This window comes from Macrotis lagotis, chromosome X (genome assembly GCF_037893015.1).
Source record: "Macrotis lagotis isolate mMagLag1 chromosome X, bilby.v1.9.chrom.fasta, whole genome shotgun sequence".
Taxonomy (NCBI): Eukaryota; Metazoa; Chordata; class Mammalia; order Peramelemorphia; family Peramelidae; genus Macrotis; species Macrotis lagotis.
In genome coordinates, this window is record NC_133666.1 from 318,186,261 (window position 1) to 318,210,843 (window position 24,583).

At 35.2% G+C, this 24,583-nt stretch overlaps 1 protein-coding gene across 2 annotated transcripts in view; it reads right to left on the minus strand.

The window, feature by feature from the left end:
• The window catches only part of PIK3C3 (phosphatidylinositol 3-kinase catalytic subunit type 3), a 227,165-nt gene that overhangs the window by 167,578 nt on the left and 35,004 nt on the right, over positions 1-24,583 (minus strand). For both annotated transcript variants that reach the window (XM_074208286.1, XM_074208287.1), the window contains exon 10: positions 10,509-10,694. In XM_074208286.1, the coding sequence (XP_074064387.1) occupies positions 10,509-10,694 (186 nt within the window). The remainder of the gene's footprint in view (positions 1-10,508; positions 10,695-24,583) is intronic.

Genomic DNA, 24,583 nt, shown 5'->3' on the forward strand with positions numbered 1-24,583 from the left:
AAAAAAAAAACCTAAAAAAATGTAACAGGGACATGGCAAATGTTGGAGTTATAAAGATAAGCAAATATATGGACCATGAACTCAAGGAACTCCCATTCTAAGGAGGGAGACAATAATGTAAACAGTTATGTCCATATAAGCTACAGAACTTGCAAATAGAATGGCAATAAAGGGCAGGAAGACATCTTTACAATAAATGGAATTTGAATTTGAATTGGATCTTGAAAGGGGTCAAGGAAACTAAAACTAGAAGGGAAGGGATTGAACACTGCAGACTTGGGGGGCAAGGGGGGAGGTGCTAGTCAGAGTATAAAGGCAGAGTCAGAAGATGGAGTGTCAAGTATATGTAACACTAAGCAAGCCAATCATAGAGTACATAAAAGGCTAAATGTAAGATGACAAAGAAAGAAAAGGATTAGGTTGTGAAAGACATTAAATATCAAACAAAGAGCTTTATATTTGTTGGAAAAGGAAGTCACCAGGGGACTGCTGTGTGGTAGGGGAGTGGGGATAGAAAATTTCTAGATAAGATTAGTTTGGAGAGACTTGAGTAAAACGACTATGGGATTAATCTAGCAGAGAGTTGATGTAAGCCTGTCCTAGGGTAGTGGCTGTTTGAGTAGGGAAAAGAGACATATGGGAGAGATGATGTAAAGGAAATAAAAATGACATGATCACTGGATCAGATTAGGTACAAAAGAAACAGTAAATGAGCAAAGTAATCTGTTGTTTGATAAAACCAAAGACACAAATTTCTGGGATAAGAACACACTATTTAACAAAAATTGTTGGGAAAACAGGAAAATAGCATGGCAAAAACTAGGCATAGGCCCACATCAAACTCCCTGTATCAAAATAAGGTCAAAAAGATTTAGACATAAAGGCTAAAACCTTAGACCAATTAAGATAACAAAAAATACACCATCTATCAGATATATATGGAAAGAGAAGTTTAGGACCAAACAAGAAATAGAAATTATAAATTTAAAAACTGCACAATGGATGATTCTGACTATGTTAAATTAAAAGATTTTTACACAAATAAAACCAATGCAGCCAAGATTAGAAGGAATACAGAAAACTGGGAAATAATTTTCAAAATGTTTATGATAAAAGACTCATTTCTAAATTAGGGAACTAAATCAAATTTATAAGAAAAGTCATTCTCCAAATGATAAAAGATATGAATAGGTAGCTTTCAGATGAAGAAATTAAAGTGTTTTATATATATATATACATTATATATATAGTCATATAGAAAAAAGTTCTAAATCATTATTTATGGAAATTATAACTACTCTGACTTATCAAGTTGTCTAAGAAGACAGGGAAAAGATCAATGTTGGAGAGGATCAATGTGGGAAAATTGGACAATAATGCACTGTTGTGACTTGATTCAGTCATTCTGGAGAGTAATCTGGAACTATGTCCAAAGAGCAATAAAACTGAATACTCTTTGATCCAGCAATACCAATACTAGGTCTATATACCAAAGAGATCATTTAAAACAGGAACATATTTAAAAATATTTGTAGCAACTCTTTTTGTAATGACAAAGAATTGGAAATTGAGGGAAGGTCCATCAATTGGGGAAAAGCTAAACAAGTTACAGTATATGAATGCTATAGAGTACTATGTTCTGGAAGAAATCATGAGCAGACAGATTTTAGCATGAAAAGATTTGTATATTGATGCTGAATGAAATAGAACCAAGAGAATAATGCACACATTAACTACAACACTGTGAGATGATCCACTATGATGGATACAGTTTTTCCTCAGTAGTTCAGAGATCAAGGACAATTCTGAGATACCTGCTATAGACAATGCCATCCACATTCAGAGAAAAAAAACCATGGAACCTGAATGCAGAGCAAAGTATCTATGTTCACTTTTTAAAAATCATTTATGGTCTTCCTTTCTTTCTCATGGCTTTTTCCATCCCCTAAGTTCTAATTCTTTTTTCACATTGGTAAAATAGAACTATATTAAACATAGTTGTACCATGTATAACTTTTAGCAGATTGTTCACTGCCAAGGGGAGGGGAGGGGAGGGGAAAGGGAAAGGGGTGGCAGAAAAATGTGGAAATAAAACTTGCAAATGGATGAATGTTGAAAACTCTTTATCTGTAACTGGAAAAATAAAATAAAATTTCTATTAAAGGGAAAAAAGTGACACGATTAGACAATAGACTTTTAATATGTAAGAATGAGAAGATAAGGATGATACCAAGTTTGCAAGCCCAGATTACAGAGATAATATCGGTGTCCTAGTTAGTAATAAGAAAATTAGAAAAGAAGAGAAAGCATTTGAAGAGCAACAGAATTCCTGGGCAATTAGGTGGCTTAGTTGATAAGAGTTCTGGGCCTGGAATGGGAAGATCTGAGTTCAAATATGACTTCAGACACTTACTAGCTATGTGATTCTGGGCAAGTCACTTAACCCTATTTGCCTAATTTCTTTATCTATAAAATGGGCTAGTTAAGGAAATGGTACTCCAATACCTTTGCCAAGAAAATCTCAAATGGGATCGTGTACAATCAGACACAACCAAAATGACTGAACAAAAACAACAAACAAAAAGAATGAAAGTTAACAGAAAACAATTTTATCAAGAAAGTATTTTGTAAAGAAGGGGAACACTTGATTGTGGATTTAGGCAAGCGTGCATTCAATACAGCCTCTGAGGCTGAGATACAAAAAAAGTATGGTTCAATATTCTGCTGCTTGTGTTAATTTTGGTCTAACAATTAACACTAGAATTCCCCACCAGCCAGCATCAAACCATCTATATGGAGAATACTGTGAATAAGTTCACTTATGTACACACTTGACAATGAGGTACACACACACACACACACACACACACACACACACTGCCAAAGCTAGTTCAATGTTTAGATCCAAAGGAAATTGTGGGAAAGAAGTATTAATATGCCTACCAAACTGAAGGATTTGTTGACTTCATGGTGTTGACTTCACTGTTGTATACCTGCAAAACCTGGACAGTTTAACAGCATCATGCCAAGAAACCAAATTGCTTCCTTTTGAAATATTAGGAAAATTAAAAAAGATCACTTCACAAGCTAAGGTATCAGACACCAAGGTTCTTTCTCAGGCTGAAGTGCCAAGCATTAAGACTCTACTGCAAAGAACACAATTCTCTGGCCAGGCTAGGAAATATTGTTCGAATGCCAAAAGTATATCTGCCTAGAAGTCTAGTTTACAGAGAACTCACATAAGGCAAGTACTCACATGGAGATCAGAAGAAGCAATATAACAATACATTCAAGGTCTCTCTGAAGAACTCTAGAATCAACTGTGAGACAATGGTACTGGACTACCCAACATGGTATGCCTGCAGCAAAGAAGGTACTATCCAAAGCAGAATTGCAGTGACTCAAGAAAAATGAAAGAGGGGCAGCTAGAGCACCAGCCCTGGAGTCTGGAAGACCTGAGTTCAAATTTAGTCTCATTTAGACACATAATAATTAACCTAGCTGTGTGAACAAGAGCAAGTCACTTAACCTCGTTGCCTTGCAAAAACCAAAAAAAAGAAAAAAGAGAGAGAAATGAAAGATGTGCAAATTTACATACATCTCTACTCCAAATGTTCATTTAGAGTACTTGTACCTCACCTATGAACTTTCTGAGTTCATATTTTCCCTTTCTCCTTCCCTCCATCCCTCTTCTGGCACTCATTAAGTCCTGGTTCCATCCTGATAACACCTCATCCCTGGTCACAGTACAAGTTGCACTTTTAACCACACACTCTTAATCCCCTCAAATCATCAGTGGTTGAGTTGAAGCAGTTGGAATATACCTTGCTCCTCTGTTACTTTTGAGTGTACCACTCTACCACTCACTCTGAAGTTCATTTGATTCACATTTATCACTCAATGTAGATCCTTGGTAGCTGCTATCCCCGGAACCCCCAGGACATTCTCCTTGCTTTCCAAATGAGTTTAGTGCCTAACTTAAAGATTGCTCTCTATCCCAACTCCTGCCCTCATACCAACATAAATACTGAAACTTCCTCAAATACTCAACTTCCTAGTTCCTCAGTCTTGTTAGTTCCCATGACCAGTCCCTTCATTACACTTCACACATATGCTCTTATTACTTAAAACGTGAATATCTCCAAAAATCTTGTATCTAATCATTAGCTTTCATCAATCTGCTTTTTTCTATGCTTCATGATACCTTCTCTAGTTCTTAAACCTCAGCAAAATCTCCATTCCCTATACCCTCAGTTCTTTCCCACATTGCTGTACTCTCCTCTTTTTCCATCTAATCCCATCATTGAACTAGTACAATTCTACACTGAATTCTTACTCAAAAATCAAATATACTTTACCAAACTCCAACCCTAGATTACTCCCACAGTCTGCCTTAGTTCCCAGTCACTTGTAAATGTACACTGCTTCAGAAAATCTTAAAACCATGCTGACTGAATTCGCTAAAAATTTGTGTTTTATAATTTCGACTGGGCCTACATGCAACAAGAAAGTTCTTTTATACTTCCCTAACTGATTCATGATTCCAATCACCATAACAGCTGTTCGAATTTTTTTTATCCCTCCTCAGGCCTCAAATAACACTCTGAATCCCTACCCTATCAGTTGAGAGCCTTCCTCATTCTTCATTGAAAAAACTGAGATGCAATTTGGATCAATGTACAACATGGAAACAAAGTAAAGACTGGCAGATTGCTTTCGGGGGGGGGGGTTGTAAATTGTAAAAATTGCAAAACTCAAATAATGTAAATTATAAACATTGCAAAACTCAAATAATATCTTTAATAAAAATAAATTTAAAAAAAAAGAAAAAGAAAAAATTGAGATAATTTGCTAAGCTATCCCTCTTTCCCCTCCTCATTGCATATCATCCAAATACCTTTCCCAATTATTTCTTCCTTCAGTTATCTCTGACAAAGGGATTACCTTGCTATGGTCAACTCCATTATGCATCCTTGATTCCATGGCCTCCTATCTTCTACAGATTGTTCCCTCTATAATCCTCACTTTCTCTAATATTCCACCACCCCCCACATATTGGACCCTTCTCTGCTCCCTAAATGTTTTGCGTCCTCAAAGAGGACCAAAGTGACAGGTACAGTGTGACTGTGGCTGATCAGGTTTAGAATGAAAGGAATTAATTTAATTATACAAGTGTTACTTAAAGCACAATGGAAGGAGGAAAAGCAAACCATGAGAGACACTGGCTGGAAGGGTTTGTACAGTGAAGCAGTCAGAAGTTCAAAATCACTGAGGAAAAAGTATGACAAAGAGTATGCTAACTACCATCTGAGAAATTATTACAGGCTAACGGTTTAACAAATCTTAAAATTTTATGCATTAGTTATTATCATTCCAAAAACTCTGAAATTTCATTGATGTAAATATTCCCCTATAAAATCTATACACTCTAATTCAGCAATTCTTGTCTATGTTCTTCCATAGGTTCTACACAAGGAATCTAGGCATCAAGTCTTAAATCTAGGTCTTTTGCACGTTTCATAGGTGCAATCAAGCTATAAATCTGATACTCCTTATTTACTACATAACCCTAGGCCTTCTCTATTCTAAGACTAGCTTTCTATCTACTATATACCACACTGTCTCTGAAAGCCACAGAAATATAACAAATTCCAACTCACATGCTTAGATATTGGAGCAAATTAATGTGCCATCTATTTAGTATTCTTTTAAATTATAACAAAAGACAAAAAGAATTTTAACTGTAGAAGACAACTTAGTATCTTTCATTACCTATAATGGATAAAATTCTCAATAAATATATATGATTCACATTATTAGGTAAAAAGTTCATCTTGCATGACCAAATAAAATCTTTTTAAAAAAAAAACAAAGAAAATCTTAAAAAAAAAGTTCATCTCATAATGCTAAAGCAGTCAACAGATTTAATGATGATTATTACACTTCCTGTCTCACCTTTACTGGAGCCTACATTACTTTTAATCATACTATATACTTTGCTGCTAAATATATGACCTACTATCTGATAAACTAACTAAAACTGAAGCTTATTTATATCAAAAATTCAAAATACATTATTAAGTTCTTCACAAAAAAAGATAATTCACTAGCATATCTTTCTCAATTAAAGATCTTTATCTGATTTGTAGATTCCATTTGATAGTCAATCTATGTCTAAAGTACAACCTCCTTCACTTGTATGGAAGTATCTTAACTATAACAGTAGCTGATTAAATTTTCTTATTTTATTTTCTTACTTTTTATTTTTTAGGTTTTTGCAAGGCAATGGGGTTAAGTGGCTTGCCCAAGGCCACACAGCTAGGAAAATTATTGGTATCTGAGGCCAGATTTGAACTCAGGTACTCCTGACTACAGAGCCAGTGCTCTATCCACCTACCTGCCTCTTAAATTTTCCCATTACATTGCCCAATTTGGAAAAAAAAATTGTTTCTTTAAGCATGTCATTAAAAAAAAAAACAACCTGGATTTCAATCTCAAGCAATTTAAGTAAAAGTTCTATTTAAAAGCTTTAAAATTATCTATATTTTAATAATCATACAAGTTCCCTAGGAATGAATCAGGTACATCAATACTGCCTTAAAATAGTAGTATATGTAGAAATAGCTCAGATAAAACCCAAGTATTTCTAATAAATTTGCAGCTGACACAAATCTAGAACAGACAGCCAATATAAGAGATGATAAAACTATTTCAAAATGATCATGAAAGACTAGAATATTGGGAAAAGTGCCACAACAGAAAAAAGTACCCATCCTGGAGTCAAAAGACCAGGATTTCAGTCACAGCTAGATATATTTTGCTACATTATTAAAGGCAAGCCTCTTAATCTCTCCTTTCACAGAATAAAGATAAAATATTTGTATTCACTACCTTAAGGATTTTTGTGAGAAAAGTTGACTTATAAATTTTAAAGTATACTATAAATATGAACTATCTAAAGTTAAATATCATGATCCTTTACAGACTGTTAATGAAATCTGTATAAGGTTATTACATTGTATGTATATGTATATTATACCTATGGTATCATAAATTTATACAATTTTCTCTGAACACTTCTTTAGTGAGGGAATATGAGCCACATTTCATCCCTTGAACTCAGAGAAGTGGAACCTACAGGTGAAGAAAAGATTAATAATGCCTAGAAATAAAGGTTGCAGAAATATATGAGAAAAGTCCAAAGGAATGATGACTTCGGGGGGGGGGGGGATTAAAATCTATCCCAAAACTAATGTGACATAATCAAAAAATCTGTTTTGTTGTAGTTGCTGTTGTTGCTCAGTCATGAACTTTGTTAATGGGGTTATCTTGGCAAAGATACTGGAGTGGTTTGTCATTTTCTTCTCCAGTGTCTCCATTTTATAAATGAGGAACTAAGGCAAATGGGTTCAGTGATTTGCCCAGGGGGGCACACAGTTAGTTAAGTGTCTGAGGCTGGATTTTGACTCAGGTTTTCCTAACTTCAGACCTGATGTTCTTTCCATTCTGCCACTGAGATGGCCCGGGGTCAAATCTATACTTATTAAATAGAAATTAAATGAAATGTCATTCATCATCTTTTCATGAATAAGATTCAGGGGTTTGGGAAGACAGTAAGCAGGCTTTAGAAACGACTGATGTGGCAGACTAAAAATTTACTGCATCTTTGGACTGTCCTAGGAGAATTATGGCTTCCAAAAATAAAGAAGTGATAATCTCATTTGGCTCAGAGCACATTTAGGGTAATGTGTTCAGTTCTGTATTCCACACTTTAAGAACACACTTTAAAAGAGGACAGAAATAGAATTCTTTTTTTTTAGGTTTTTGCAAGGCAATGGGGTAAAGTGGCTTGCCCAAGGCCACACGGCTAGGCAATTATTAAGTGTGTGAGACCGGATTTGAACCCAGGTACTCCTGACTCCAAGGCCGGTGCTGTATCCACTACACCACCTAGCCGCCCCTAGAAATAGAATTCTAAGGAGCCTCGGATATCCTCTATATGAGGATCTGCTGAAAAAAGTGGGGATGCTTAGTGTGGAAAAGAGAAAACTCAAGCAAATCATGAAAGTTGCTCCCAAGAATCTGAAAAAGCATCAGGTGGAAGGAGAATTAGACTCTGGAGGGCAGAAGAAGGTGGAAGAGGGCAGAACTAGGAGGAAAAGGTCTAAGTCAAAAAAGCTGACAATGTCAGGAAACAAACTTCCTTGCAAACCAGTGATAGAATGGTTATCTGAGGAAGCAATGAAGTCTTCTTTTCTGGGGATTTTCAAGAAGAGGCTAGATTATCCCTTGTATAATATGTTAAGAGGAGAAATTCCTCTTTTGTTCAAGGATTGGGCTATCTAGTCACTGAAGTCCCTTACAACTCCAAAATGCTTTTTGATTTTTGTGAGTTTTAGGTTATGATTACACTGGTCTGTGTAATGTCAGTTCTATAGTCTAAATTTGGAGTTTTGTCTGGGTTTTTCTTTTTAACTTTAAGTTACTGGTAAAATTCTTGTGGGAGAAGAGAGGGGAGAGGGAGGAATCTACCTTCAGTGAACAATGGTGATTCCATGAGAAATTCACATCAAAACCTTGAAAGCAAACAGGGACTTATCAGCATAAAGAGCTAGTGGCCATCAGTAGAAAAGAGACAGAAGGTACTTGTCATTCATTATATGTCTCATTCCTATACACCCATCACATCTTCTATAAGATCAATGATACAGGTCCAGTACATGAAAAGAGAAATATAGCATTTCAGTGTTCTCTGGTAGGTTTGAGGCTTACATCTAAGAAATAAACTCTACAAAACACCTAGAAAATTGTCACCAAGTTTTTGCTTGAAGATGTTTTATTTGGATGAAGGCAGGAGACATCTACCTCCCAAGTCAGGATATGCTATCTTTTGATAGTTTTACTTATTGGGAAATGTTTCTACACAGGAGAATTGAGTCTATAGCTTCCTTTCTGCACATTTCACATGCTGATCCCAATTTTGTCTTCTGGAGTAAGTATTAAGTAAAATAATTCCTCTTTTACATAATAGTTTTTCAGAAACTGAAAGAACTATTGTCTCCCCTAAGACTAACTAACCTATTCAATTAACAGTTTTGCTGCTGTTCAATTGTTTCATTTGTGTCTGACTCTGTGAACCCCATTTGGGATTTTCTTTGCAAAGACACTGGCTTGGAATTAGGCTAACAGGTTTAAGTAACTTGCCCAGGGTCATACAGCTAATAAGTGTCTGGGTCAAATTTGATCTTGACTCCAGGTCTGGCATTCTGACCACTGTTCCATTTACCATTCAATGAACAGTTATCAAAAGGCATGTTTCTCCACTCAGCTACAACAGCATATTTTACTAAAAGCCATTTTCCTAAAGAAAAAATATATATGTATACAGATATTCCTGTACATATGCATACACACAAATGTGTGTGTATACATATAAACCTCATATATACAGCTATACCTCATACACACACACACACACACACACACACACACACACACACATTTCTGAAGGTCATTAAACAAGCAAAGCATTTTGCTCTATCCAAGAAGTGTCATTAGGCTAGCAAGGCTTTGGGAACAGTCACACTGGAAAAATTAAGAGAGAAGAAAGAAATGCTGAGCAAGTCAATATTATTGGGAACTCCTAAAATTTGAAAGCAATGACCTGTGTCTATAAAAGAGACAGTCCTCTCCCAATGGCCTTGTAATCTACATAAAATAGCAATCATAAAGTTTGATGTCTTTGCTTTCCAGAAGGATTTAGAACTACTTTCAGGAAAACCACATATACATATACATAAACATATACATACACATACACGCATACACATGCATATGCATATACAGATACAGATACATATACATGAAATGGTGAGTTACTGTAAGTTTAAAGAGGCAGGGGGTTGAAGAAGAGGGTTAGAGGCAGCATGGTCACACAGGTCTGTGCTTTAAGGACCCTGGAGGCTTTTCAAGGCTACAATTAAATGTGGCTTGTTGTATTCTGACTGATGGAGGGGACCTGAATTATTCCCTAGCCGGTGCTACATTAAACCATTTTTCATTACAATTCCTTTTTTCCAGACAGTGCAGTGCAAGTTGTGCTGCCAGGTAAATGTCATGGGAGGAATTGTCATGTCAGGTAACAGTTCAGGGAGTAAATTTTCATTTCACTGAAGAGTCCTTGGAGGAATATTTTAATTTACTTCTGATAATACCCCCTGCTCTACACACAATCTGATGAATCGTGCTCTCTCACTCTCTCTCTGTCTCTCTCTGTCTTTCTCTGTCTCTCTGTCTCTCTCTCTCTCTCTGTCTCTGTCTCTCTCTCTCTCTGTCTGTCTCTCTCTCTCTCTCTCATTTTGCTCTCTTTCTCTCTTTTTGCTCTCCTTCCTGACTCTTTTTCTCTCTGTATCACTATCCATTCTGTCTCTCTGCCTCCCCCCTGTGCCAACTGCCCATCATGTTCAGTTTCTAGGAAGGCATAAAAAGAAAATAGAAGTAAGCTATACCTCATCATCTGCTTGCTGCAACCGAGCAACAGCATAACGCCTCACTGTTGGATTAGTAAAATGTGAAGATAACAACTCCAAGGAATCTTCCACATCCATGGGCTTCCATTTTCCCAGTAGCTCCAATGCCTGCTTGGCCTCCTGAGGAAGATCCCAGTTGACACATTTTAGGAACTTTGTCAAAGCCTAAAAACAAAACAAAAAAAAAAAAATCACTAAGGCTTGCAACAACCACTTTCCATAATCAATCCTATGGAAACTCCAAGATAACCTGCATTTTATAGTCCACATGACTGACTGATTTAATTTCCTACCTAATCCCCTGTCTAATAATTACATTTGTTTCCAGACAATTTAATTAATGTGACTATGTCCAGGTATTTTATCTAAATGCAAGACCAGGTATTCTAATAACTACTTTAAAATAAAGATCATAAACACAAAAGCCCAAATATACATTTTTCAAATGAACATATAAAAGTATCATCTAAATAAATAAATATTACTAAGTGTCTTATAATTTAGTTTATTTTGATTTTGATTCATCTTCAGATAGGCAATAAAACAAAATACTCAGCAAGATCATTATAGAAATATACAGTACCTATTAAGAATATCATTTGTGAACAGCTACTTAATGAATCAATGATCTTTAAAGGAAAATAATACAGATGTCAGAAATTACACCACCTACCTGGAATATTAGTATTCAATGTTGAGGTAGTGCAGTGTATACAGCACTGGCCCAAGAGTCAGGAGAACCCAAGTTCAAATCCAGTCTCAGATAATTACTACCTAGCTGTGTGACCTTGGATAAGTCACTTAACCCCATTGCCTTAAATAAATGTTTTTTTTCATTAAAGATTTTCTTTTGAGTTTCACAGTTTTTGCCCTAATCTTACTTCTCCACTCCCCAACCGCCACAGAAGGCAATTTGTCAGTTTGTTTCCACAGTATACATTGATCCAAATTGAGTGTGATGAGAGAGAAATCATATCCTTAAGGAAGAAACATAAGTATAAGAGGTAGCAAGATCAGACAATAAGATATTAGGTTTTTTTCCCCTAAATTTAAGGTAAAAGCTCTTGGTCTTTGTTCAAACTCCACAATTGTTTCTCTGGATACAGACGGTGTTCTCCATCACAGAAAGCCCCAAACTGTTCCTGATTTTTGCACTGATGGAATGAGCAACTCCATCAAGTTTGATCATTGCCCCCATATTGCTGTTAGGGTGTTCAGTGTTTTTCTGGTTCTGCTCCTCTCACTCAGCATCAGTTCATGCAAATCCCTCCAAGCTTCCCTGAATTCCCATCCCTCCTGGTTCCTAATAGAACAATAGTGTTCCATGACATACATATACCACAGTTTGCTAAGCCATTCCCCAATTGAAAGACATTTACTTGATTTCCAATTCTTTGCCTACACAAACAGGGCTGCTATGAATATTTTTGTACAAGTGATGTCTTTACCCTTTTTCATCATCTCTTCAGGGTATAGACCCAGTAGTGGTATTGCTGGATCAAAGGGTATGCACATTTTTTGTTGCCCTTTGGGTGTAGTTCCAAATTTCTCTCCAGAAAGGTTGGATGAGTTCACAGCTCTACTAACAATGTAATAGTGTCCCAGATTTGCCACAACCCTTCCAACAATGATCATTTTCCTTTCTGGTCATATTGGCTAGTCTGAGAGGTGTGAGGTGGTACCTCAGAGAAGCTTTAATTTGCATTTCTCTAATAAGTAATGATTTAGAGCAATCTTTCACATGACTATGGATTGCTTTGATCTATCTCATCTGTAAATTGCCTTTGCATATCCTTTGACCATTTGTCAACTGGGGAATGGCTTTATTTTTAAAAAATATGACTAAGTTCTCTGTATATTTTAGAAATGAGTCTTTTGTCAGAAACATTAGTTGTAAAGATTGTTTCCCAGTTTACTACATTTCTTTTGATCTTGGTTACAGTGGTTTTGTCTGGGCAAAAACTTAATTTAATGTAAGCAAAATCATCTAGTTTGTTTTTAGTGATGTCCTCTATCTCTTCCTTAGTCATAAACTGCTTCCCTTTCCATAGATCTGACAGGTAAACTAGTCCTTGATCTTCTAGTTCGCTTATACTATTTTTTTTTATGTCTAAATCCTGTATCCATTTGGATCTTATCTTGATATAGAGTGTGAGGTGTTGGTCTAATCTAAGTTTCTTCCCTACTAACTTCCAATTTTCCCAGCAGTTTTTATCAAAGGGAGAGTTTTTATCCCAATACCTGCACTCTTTGGGTTTATAAAACAGAAGATTACTAAAAAGTATTTAATTTCTTTTGGTCCCAATATTCATTGCTGACCTACTTTGCATAGCATCTAAATCTGAGTTGGAAGGGACCTTGGAAATCCTCTAGTTTAACTCATATCTGAAAATTGTTTTCTCTGTAATGTACCCAATAAGTGGTTGCCAGACCTTTGCTTTAAAACCCTACAAAGTTTGAGTTCTACTTATAGACAACTCTAATTGTTGAATTTTCCCTTATATTAAATTTAAATTCCTCAATATGCAACTTCCAACTAATAATCTTAGCTTGACCTCCAGGCTCAAAAAAACCAACAAATTAGATCTATCTTCTAAGCATCTATCATGTTCCCAAGAAGTTTTCTATCTTTGGGTTAAACATACCCTGAATTCCTTTGATTGATTTTCATCTTCTTACCTAGTTCTGGATTATGCTCTGTAATCATTTTATTCTTTAGCAAACTATCTATTCATTATTACCCCAACAATACTTCCCAGACTACAACACAAATAATAATACTTGTCCTGACTTTAATACCCTTTTATCAGTCTTTAATACCTTTTACCAGATTATCATAACATAAACAATAAAAATCTGAAATATAAACACTAAATTTCTTCTAGCTAACCATTCCAATTTTCTTTTATCATTCATGCCACTAACCTGTTACTCTATGTTTGCAAACTTGGAGTCACGTATGCTTATCTCTTCACAGTAAATCCAGAGTAAATTCCTACCAATTTTTTACAATATCTATCTTCATCATTTAATATACACATTTCCATCACTAGATCAAGTCCTTGTCATCACTGATGGCATTACTTGAATAATTCCCTGACTCCAAACTACATTAAATTAGATTAACTATATAACGGTTCAATAAATGCTACCAAGGGTGACTAGGTGGCACAGTGGCTATAACACCAGCCCTGGAGTCAGGAGAACCTGAATTCAAATGTGGCCTCTGACACTTAATAATTGTCGAGCTGTGTGACCTTGAGCAAGTCACTTAAGTCCACTGCCTTACAAAAAAGAACAAAAACAAAAAATTAAATAAAAAAACTAATGCTGCCAACTGATACTCAATGCACATATTTTTATTTCCAAAAAGTATTTTTAAGTTGGGCAGCAAAATAAAACATACTTCATAAATAACTAGAAGAAAAACTTCCTCATTTCATTGAAAATGAAGATTTAATAGAAATATATTATTCTGTACCTTCAGCAGGCCAACATAGTAACTGAAAAAATATGACTCCCCAGATATGCAGATTTGTAGATTGATTAGTAAGATATATATATATATATATACATACATACATACACACACACACACATATGTATACACACACACACACATACACAATAGATATATATCTCCTTTGTTGGCAAAGGGCTCAAGACACTACGATATAGATAACTTCATGGTTTTATGTTAAATTTTACAAATGTTAACAGGGAAGCTGTCAAAGGAAAAGGATGGACAACAAAAGGGAAAGATATATAAAGAATGAAAACAGAGAACAATTGAAAGTTATGAAATAACATTTAAGAATAATAATAATAATAATAATAAATTCCCAAACTTTAGCCTTACTAGGCTAAAGGACAGCATAGGACAAAGACACAATGTGACTAGAATTCATATTTACTCCAAGTTATACCATTGATTTAAAAAAAATAATAATTTTTTTAAAAAGACCAGGGCTTGGAATTTTGTCCTAAGGGCAATAAAACTATGTATAAGATTTGAGCCAGCAATACCACTACTAGGTCTATATCCTAAAAAAGATCATAAAAAAGGGAAAAAGACCCACATGTACAAAAATATTTATAGCAGCTCTTTTTCATAGGGGCAAAGAATTGGGAATTGAAGGGATGCCCATCAACTGGAAAATGGCTGAACAAATTATGGTATAAGAAAGTGATAGAATACTACTGTTCTTTAAGAAATCATGAGTAGGGCAGCTACGTGGCACACTGGGCAGCTAGATGGCGCAGTGGACAGAGCACTGGGATTGGAGTCAGGAGTACCTGAGTTCAAATTCAGCCTCAGACACTTAATAATGACCTAGCTGCGTGGCCTTGGGCAAGCCACTTAAACCCACTGCCTTGCAAAGAAAAAAATTAAAAGAAATCATGAGTAAGTAGACTTCAGAAAAGTCTGGAAAGATTTGCATGAGCTGATGCTGAGTGAAGTGGGCAGAAGCAGGAAAGTATTATAAACACTAACATCAACATTGTGTGATGATCAACTATGAATGATAATTCTAAGACTTGTGTTAGAAAATACCATCCATATCCAGAGGAAAAACTATGGAGTCTGAATGCAGGTCAAAGTATACTAATTTCACTTTTTAAAACTTATTTTGTTTTTTTCTTTACTCATGATTTTACCCCCCTTTATTCTGATTCTTCTTTCACAATATGACTAATATGAAAATAATTGTACCATGTATAACTTTATATCAGATTGCTCACTCTCATAGGGAAGGGGGGAGGGAAGAGCCAGAGTAGAAAAATGTAGAACTCAAAAGATTACAAAAAGATTTATGCTGAAAACTATCTTTGTATGTAATTGAAAATTAAGACAACATTCAAAAAAAAGAGAAGGGTTTCTTATCAATGAACTCCCAATCTGTAGATAAATTTCAGGATATCTGTGAACTTAAAGGAAAAAAAAATAAACCTTAATTTCTTCTCTAAGTTTACATATTTTATTTTTGCATTTAAAAGCATCATTTGGAGGTGTCTATAGGTTTCCTCAGACTGCCAGAGAGATCCATGATACACACAAAAAAGTTAAGAGCTCTTGAATTAGAGAAAGAAAAAAATCAGACTGTTTAGATCAACTGTCAGGCTTTAAATGTAAACCTACACAGTTTATATTAGCATGGTACCTTGTAAGGAGTAAACACTGATAAATATTTGCTTCCTTAAATGTAATTATTCATCTCTTATTCTCTTCCCCAGAAAGAACTTTTTATGTTCTAGTCACTTACCCAATCCATGATAATAATGCTCTGGTTACTATTTTCAAAATGCTTGTGGGATTACTTCTACTTAAGATTTAAGAGTTTTACAGTTTGACAAGTAAAATCCTTCATAATCTGCTGGCAGCATACATTTCCATACAATTTTTGCTTCTTGCCTCCATGTTCTAATACAACTGACCTACCTGCTGTTCCAGAAACTCAGAATTACATCTCCTGCCTCCATGACTGCAGTCAATTTCTCTTTCTTGAAATGTACTCACTCCTTTCTGATAAGCTACCTCTTAGAACCCTTAGTTTCCCTCAAGATTTATTTCAATGGCAAGTAGGTGCCACAATGGATAGAGCAGCAGCCCCAGAATCAGAAGGACCTGAGTTCAAATTTGATTTCAGACAATTACTAGCCATGTAACCCTTGGCAAGTCATTTAATCCAAATTGCTTCCAAAAAAAAAAAAAGATTACTTCTGGCACCATTTCCTATAAATAGCCTTTCTTGAAAAGACCCACATGTACAGTAGCTATAACATCAGCCCTGGAGTCAGGAGAACCTGAATTCAAATGTGGCCTCTGACACTTAATAATTGCTGAGCTGTGTGACCTTGAGCAAGTCACTTAAGTCCATTTCCATAGCTGGAAATGCTTGCTCCTTCAAATCATCTAATATCCATAGTCCCTGGAAAAAAAAAAAGAATTTATGAACTGAATTAAATATCTCAAATTAAAACATAACCCCAAATTAACTCAAAGTCTCTCTGTCCTAGCTCTACCTTGGGTTCTAGATGGCATAGTAGTTTCTAGATCTAGGTCAGAAAGATCTGAATTCAAATTCTGATTCAGACACTTACAAGCCAAGTGACCCTGAGCAAGTCACTTGATCTTGTTTGTCTCAGTTTCCACATCTATAAAGGGAGCTGGAGAAGGAAAATGCAAACCATTCCAGTAGTTTTGTCAAGAAAATCCCAAATGAGGTCTCAAAGAGCTGGAAATGACTGAAACAATTAAATATTGCTGAACTCTAGTAATATGCCCTCGGGAAAAATCATATCTAAAACCAAATTTGCCCAAGGTCACATAATTAATACCATCTCAAGTCATCCTGATTCATATCTAGCCACTGGACCCAGATGGCTCTGAAGGAGAAAGTGAGGTTGATAACTTAGCACAGTACCCCCCATTCAAATCCAATTCACTTGCTTGTCAAGGCATCACCTCCCTGAGGTGATGATCTTCTTCAAGAACAAAGAACAGCAACAACCACCAAAACCTAAACCAGATCATGCTAAGTACCCAATACAATACTAGGAATCCCCCTTTTCCTGAAAAAAAAAAGTCAAAAAAATGGAACTATACCTATATTATAACTCAACTCAAGATCAGATGACCATAACAAAGCTTGTGTGTATATTTAAGGCAGGAAAATGTTTGTGGTAATGTTTACCAATTTGTGGAAAACTGCTAAAACTCCCAGCTTGAATAACCAACTTCCAATCCTCATTTATTGATCTGAAGTGCTTATAAAATAACGTCTCATACAACAAATACTGATTTAAGGGTTTATTATGTGCAAGCCACTATGGTCTGTAGGAGGATACAAGCATTCAAAACATTTCATCTTTTTTTATCTAAATGTCATTGGGAAGGCAGCTAGGTGGTGCAGGCCTTGGAGTCAGGACGATCTGGGTTCAAATCTAGCCTCAGACACTTAATAATTTCTTAGTTGTGTGGCCTTGGGAAAGTCACTTAACTCCATTGCCTTGCAAAACATAAAAACAAAAAAGTAATGGGAGAGAAAGGAGAGGCCAGAAAGGGTAAAAAGAAGTACTTTTTCCATTACATAAAGTAGATTTTAATTCCTTAACACGATGGTATCAAACTCAAATAGAAACAGGTCCCTGCAAACTGCATAGTGTCTATGTAGTTTTGTTTGTACTTTCTGTTGTGAAAACTTTTTCTCAATTCATCTTAATCTGAACCAGAACAAGTACAAACAGAAAAAAAAATTCATGATAAAAGCAGAATAATATTGAAAACACAAAGAGATCTATTTTTTTTTTTTTGGCTAGGTAACTGGGGTTAAGTGTCCTCTGCTAAGATCATATAGCTAGTAAATGTCAAGGTCTGATGACAGATTTGAACACAGATACAACTGACTCCAGGACTGGAGCTCTATCCATGATGTCACCTAGATGCCCTCAATCTATTTTTAAGATAACTGAAAGAGAGCAAGATACTAAACTGGCAAAAACAAATAAAAAAACCCACTATTTTTACTCATCCCCATAAAATGTTTATCAGAATAATATTTATACAATGAGAATATTTATGATAAAAATATAAAAAGGCGACAGGCAGACTTTTACAAACAATTTGCTTGTAAAATTCATCTTTCAGACACAAAAATGACTGAAAATTTAGAAAAAAAACAGTATTTCCATTGATTTGTTGGTGTGTTTGGTTGTGAAAACTGAACTAAAAGACTATTCTCCAACATGGTGTCTCTCATGCAAGCATGAAGCATGCAATATACAGATTTAGATTTAACCATACGGATATAAATTCTATTAATATTAAGGCATAAAAAGATTCATATATTAGCTTAAGGGGAATACCTCCCTTCTTCAGGAAGAATGTACTTCAGAGTACAATTAGAAGGCTTATTTCATTAATGAATGTTAGAAGAGGCAGAAGTACTCAAATCTAATTTTGCTTTTTTTTTTTTATAAAGAACAGAACAAAACGACTGTTTCAGACTTGAAACAAAGTAAAGTAATAGAAAGCAAGCATACATGCAGGTCCCTTTCAACAAATTCCAACCAGCAAGCCCATACATGAAAGATTATTGGGTAATCAGTCGAAATTGTTGTCTTAGGATCTCTTAAAGATTCTGAGAAAGCGAGGACTACAGAAATGGAATTCCATCCATCCACCACAAAAAGAGGTAGAAGGGAGAGGAGGAAGAGAAGACTCTGTGAATTTACAAGCATGGTTTTAATTCTTGGCAAAATTTTACTATAAATTATTAAATAAATATTTCAAAAAGAATTAGTGTTCACAAAGAGACAGCATGTGTCATCAAGAACAGGGACTCCATTTCTTTTCTGCTAAACTATAAGTACAAACAGACATATAATTTACCCAGATTATTCTCACAGTTATTCTTACGGAAAAAATAGAGGTGGACTAGACAAGGTGCTACAGTTGATAATGTACTAGATATATAGTTAGAAAGAAGTGAGTTCAAATTCTTCCTAAGTCAGTCCTAGCTGTTTGACCCTGGACAAATCATTTTACTTCTTTGTGTCTCAGGTACTTCATTTGGAAAATAAAGGTATTGGACTCAGTGGTCTTCAAGATCCCTTCAGTTCTAAATCATATAAGTTATTTGAATTCAGAAGTAATTCAATGGATGAATTCAAAGAGTGATCACTGGTGCCTGATTATCATCTCACAAAGAGGTCTCTAGTAGAGACCCATCTCTAGATATATTTGGTACTTCAGTCTGGTATTTTTACCAATGACTTGTAGGAAGGCAAAAATTATTTGCGCATGTCATGAAGCTGGAATAGAAATCTAACACATGGATAACAAATTCAGAAACCAAAACAATTATCTTATCAGGCTAGAATACTGAACCAAATATAATGATATAATTTATCCATAATAAATGTAAAACCTTAATCATTGGTTTGAAAAACGTGAGCTTCACAAATACAAAAAAAGGAATAGCACAAATAATGCATGGTTTGATAGGAGTTCCTTTAAAAATCAGCTAAACATAAATTAAAATAGTTATAGAGTAGTCAAAAATGCTAATGTGACTTTAGGCTACATTAAAAATGTCATGGTTTAAAGGAATAGGCAAGTGAATTGTTACACTGAAAATTGGTCCTTATCAGACCACATCTGGAGTACTATGTTCATTTCTGGGTGCTTCACTTTTGAAAGGTGATCCAGTGTGGCCAGGGGAAGAGTCTCAAATTCACAGAGGAACTGAGGGAGTTAGGAATGCAAAACAGAGAAGCGAATAATGGGAATCCATGTATGAGAAAAGGAAGAACATGACAAAAGCTATTTAAGTATTCAAGAGTTGCCTGGCAGAAGAGGAACACGATTCATTCTGCTTAGCCTCTACAAACAACAAGTAGAAGCTGAGGAGTAAGAAATCTAAGTTTGTAATTAGGAAAAATCCCCCCCAAAATGGGGCAGTTCAAAAGAGAAACAGACCTTATTGGAGGTAGTGGGATTCTCCCTTACTAGAGGTCAACAGATGAAGGTTGAATAAAGACTTGGCAGAGCTATTATAGAAGAGATATTTTACTCTAGAGTAGGTCCTTCCCAATCCTTAGTTCTGTAATTTCTTGTAGAATTTGCTATATTTCAAATGTTCCAATTTTGAAGATAATGCAATGATTGCATCAAACTTCAATACAATGCCTGTACTGTATTAAGTAATACAAGATGAACTCAATAAATTCAGTTCCATTCAAAAGGATTAAAATCTATATAAAAAAAGTCAAATAAAGGGATAATGCCTCCTGCTTAGTTGATGATAAAGTAGGACAGGTAAAGCAGCATTGAACCCTTGGAACACTTCCATATATAGTATAAACTCACAAAAATCTGGCTAGGACTGAATAAGGAGAAAGAAGCCAGGCTCAATTGTATCTGGTAAAGTGTGCAATTCTTTTAATAATCCCAAACTATTCCGATTACAAAAATCACATTTTTTAACACTATTTTTCCATAATGATATAAGGCTGTGAATTGTGGAATATCACAAGCTCAAAACAATACTCAATAGATAATACATATATGGTGACTATAAATGGGTTGAAGCACATCACCAACATTACCAACATATAATATGTTGTGGAAAAACATGTCACCTAGGACATATATGGCTTGAAAGGGCAAATCACGTATTAAAGCAAAAATTAACAGAGAGCCTGAGTGCTGATCTGGATAGTACATCAGCCAAATTAAAAGATCTAAAGAAAACTTCCTAGATGTTCTATTAAGGATTTATGGGAGGGGGGCATAGTGAATAAAGCACCGGCCTTGGAGTCAGGAGTACCTGGGTTCAAATCCGGTCTCAGACACTTAATAATTACCTAGCTGTGTGGCCTTGGGCAAGCCGCTTAACCCCATTGGCCTTGCAAAAAAAAAAAAAAAAGGAATTTATGGGGCAGCTTGGTGGCACAGTAGATAGAGCACCAGCCCTAGAATCAGGAGGCTCTAAGTTCAAATCTGGGCTCAGATAATTAATAATTACCTAGCTGTGTGATGTTGGGCAAATCACTTAACCCCATTGCCTTAAATAAATAACTTTTTTAAAAAAAAGGATTTATGGGCAGCACTGATTAAGTAATGACTTAACATGTTGAGGTACATGAATGAAATAGAAAATTATTATTCCATGAGAAACAATGAATATTGTGACTAAAAAAGCAGTCCCTTCTAAGGTTGCACTCGACTTTCCCAGACGTACTCTATAAAGCTGCAGAAAACTCTGAAAGTATGTTCTCCTCATGGATTTTACACACCATAAATACAATCTGCCTCTATGGTCTCTCCTTCTGATTGGCTGGTTCTTCCCAAAACCTCCTTTTAAGAAGGATGATCAGGCCAGCCAGAAGAAAATCTCTCCAAGCTGTACTGCTAACTCTCCTGGACTTTCTCTATAAAACACCATGCTAGGTACCTTCCTTCCTCTCGCCCTCCAGGTTCCTTCCAGCTTTCTCTTATGTAATATCTTCTGTTTTTAGAACATAAATCTTTAAGGGTATTTTTCCTTCAGCTTGTACTTATACTCCCTGTGCCTACTAGTATAGCACTTTGCACAAAGTAAATGATTAATAAATATTTGTTAACTTTACTGGATAGGAATAAACACAATCATGAAAACAATATGAATAATGACTATAAGTGAAACAAGTATAAAGATAAATCAAAATTGAATCCTAGGAATTTATAAGGACCAAGCTTGGCTCCAAGAAATATGAGGAGGCTTCTACTCCCACTTTTTTCTTTTTAGGTTTTTGCTAGGCAATGGGGTTAAGCGGCTTGCCCAAGGCCACACAGCTAGGTAATTATTAAGTGTCTGAGACCGGATTTGAACCCAGGTACTCCTGACTCCAGGGCTGGTGCTTTATCCACTGTACCACCTAGCCCCCCCCCCCCACTTCTTTATAGAAGCAGATAAGGAATTGTTGCTTTGGTTCAATTATTTCAGTTTTGTCTAACTTTTCTAAACATCATTTGGGATTTTATTGGTAAATACTAAAGTGGTTTACCCTTTCCTTTTCCAACTCATTTTACAGATGAGGTATCTGAGACAAGCAGGGAAATAGTTAGTAAATGTCTGAGGTCACACTTGAATTTAGGTCTTCCTGACTCTGGGTCCAGTGCTCTATAATTTTTTCTTTTAAATATATTGGTTAATTTGGCTGAACTCTTTTTTTCTCCTTTTTTCTTTTCTTTTTTTTTTGATGATTTCCTAGCAGTAGAGTAGGGTAGGTGATTTTAAAAATTATCAATAACAATTTATTTTTAAAATATTTATGGACAGGAATGAAACTATTTTTGATGGAGGTTGATGGTTCCTCAAAGGTATTTTAATGGGAAACAATACCAATAATAGAGTAGCAAATATGTTATTAGAGCACACACTAAAAAACATGATCTTTAGTCATTCTGCATTCAAAAAGTCAGATTATCTTGAAAAAAAAACAAAATACATGGAGATCTAAAGTTTAACAGGAAAGTAATTTTACTGAAAGATAAATCACTAAGAATTTGTTTTCCAAACTAAAATTTCTCCTAAGAAATGACCATTACACCATGATCAGGTAGGGTTTATACCAGATAGGCAGGAATGGTTTAATATTAGGAAAACATCCAACAAAATCGAACATATCAATAATAAAACCAACAGAAATAACATGATTATCTCAATAGATGCTGAAATACAACAACCAAGAAATGAATGGGTTGTTTTTTTCTCCCTAAAATAAATTATTTCACTTCAGTGGTTGAACACTAGATGTCTTAAGTCTCACAATATAAGAACTTGGGACTACAAAAAAAGAGCAAGAAATAAGAGGAGGGGAGAAAGAGGGACAGGGAAAAGGAGGGAAGGAGTGGGAAGTGGAGTTAGAGAAAGATGGAGAGGAAGAAACAGAGAGATGAAGAATGGATAGGAAAAGAGGAGAAGGAGGGACACTGGAGAGAGAAGGGAGGGTGAGGGAGAAGCAAAGGGAAAAAATAATGAGAGAGAATGTTTTAAAAAAAACTCATTTTAAACTATCAAAATATAAAATATGGCTATATAAATAATTCTTCTGGACAGTTCAAGGCCAATATTTATTTAGCTTACTCAAAACGGTATCTAGAGCATTAGAAAATATAGTTCATTCTGTATTTATCATCATAAGAATCCCATACTATGTCCTGAGACTTTAAGTTTCATTGCCCATCTTTCCAAAATACGAGGGAAAAAAACTGGTTAAATAAAAGATATAACACACTTTCTATCACTTGGAACATTTATTTCTCATATTTCTGGATATAACTGAATTTCAGTAAGAAATGACTACTTGTTTAAAACAAACACATCTTTTTGTAAGACTCTGTATGTGGCAGTTATGTACTGTAATTCTGTTCTATGAATTTGTTTTTATTTTAATTTTTTAACATTTTTAAAAAAGTTTTGAGTTCCAAATTCTATCATTCCCTTCCTTCCTGTCCTATTACCCTCCCTGAAAGGGTAAGCAATAAATATAGCATGTTCAATTATGTAAACCATTTCTATATTAGTCATTTTGTACAAGATTGAAATAAAGGGAAAAAGTTAAAGTGAAAAAAAGCATGCTTCAATTTTTATTTAATCAATATCAGTTCTCTCTTGAGGTAGATAATAAGCTTCATAATGGGTCCTTTGGAATTATCTTAGATAATTGTATTGCTGAGAATAGTTGTCATTCACACAATATTCCACTGCAATCATATATGACAGTTTGTTTAACCATTCCCTGATTGGCATTCCTCTGATTTCCAATTCTTAATCACCACAAAAAGCATCTAAAAATTTTTTTTGCACAAATAGGTCATTTTCCCTTTCTTTGGATGTTCTTGGGATAGATATAGATGTAGATATACAGGGTGGGGGTACTGTTGGGTCAAAGGGTATAATACTTTGGATTTTATAGCCTGCTCTCCAGCATGGCAGAATCACTTTGCAACTCCACCAAGAGGGCATTAGTCACAGTTTTCCCATATCTCCTCCAACATCCAAAATTTTCCTTTTTTTTGTCATTTTAGCCTCTCTGATAGTGTGAAGGTGGTAATTCAGAGTGTTTAATTTGAATTCCTCTGATCAACAGTGATTGAGAAGGGGTGGCTAGGTGGCGCAGTGGATAAAGCACCAGCCTTGGGAGTCAGGAGTACCTGGGTTCAAATCTGGTCTCAGACACTTAATAATTACCTAGCTGTGTGGCCTTAGGCAAGCCACTTAACCCCGTTTGCCTTACAAAAAAAAAAAAGTGATTGAGAGCATTTTTCATGTGACTATAGATAGCTTTGATTTCTATTGTTCATATACTTTGATCATTTATTAACTGGAGAATGGCCTGTATTTTTATAAACTTGACTCAGTTCTCTATATTTGAGAAATCAGGTCTTTATCAAAGATAACTGTTGCAAAAATTTTTTCCCAGTTTTTTGCTTTCCTTATAATTTTGGTTGTATTGGTTTTGTGAAAAAAAAATTTAATTTTATATAATCAAATTATCTGTTTAAC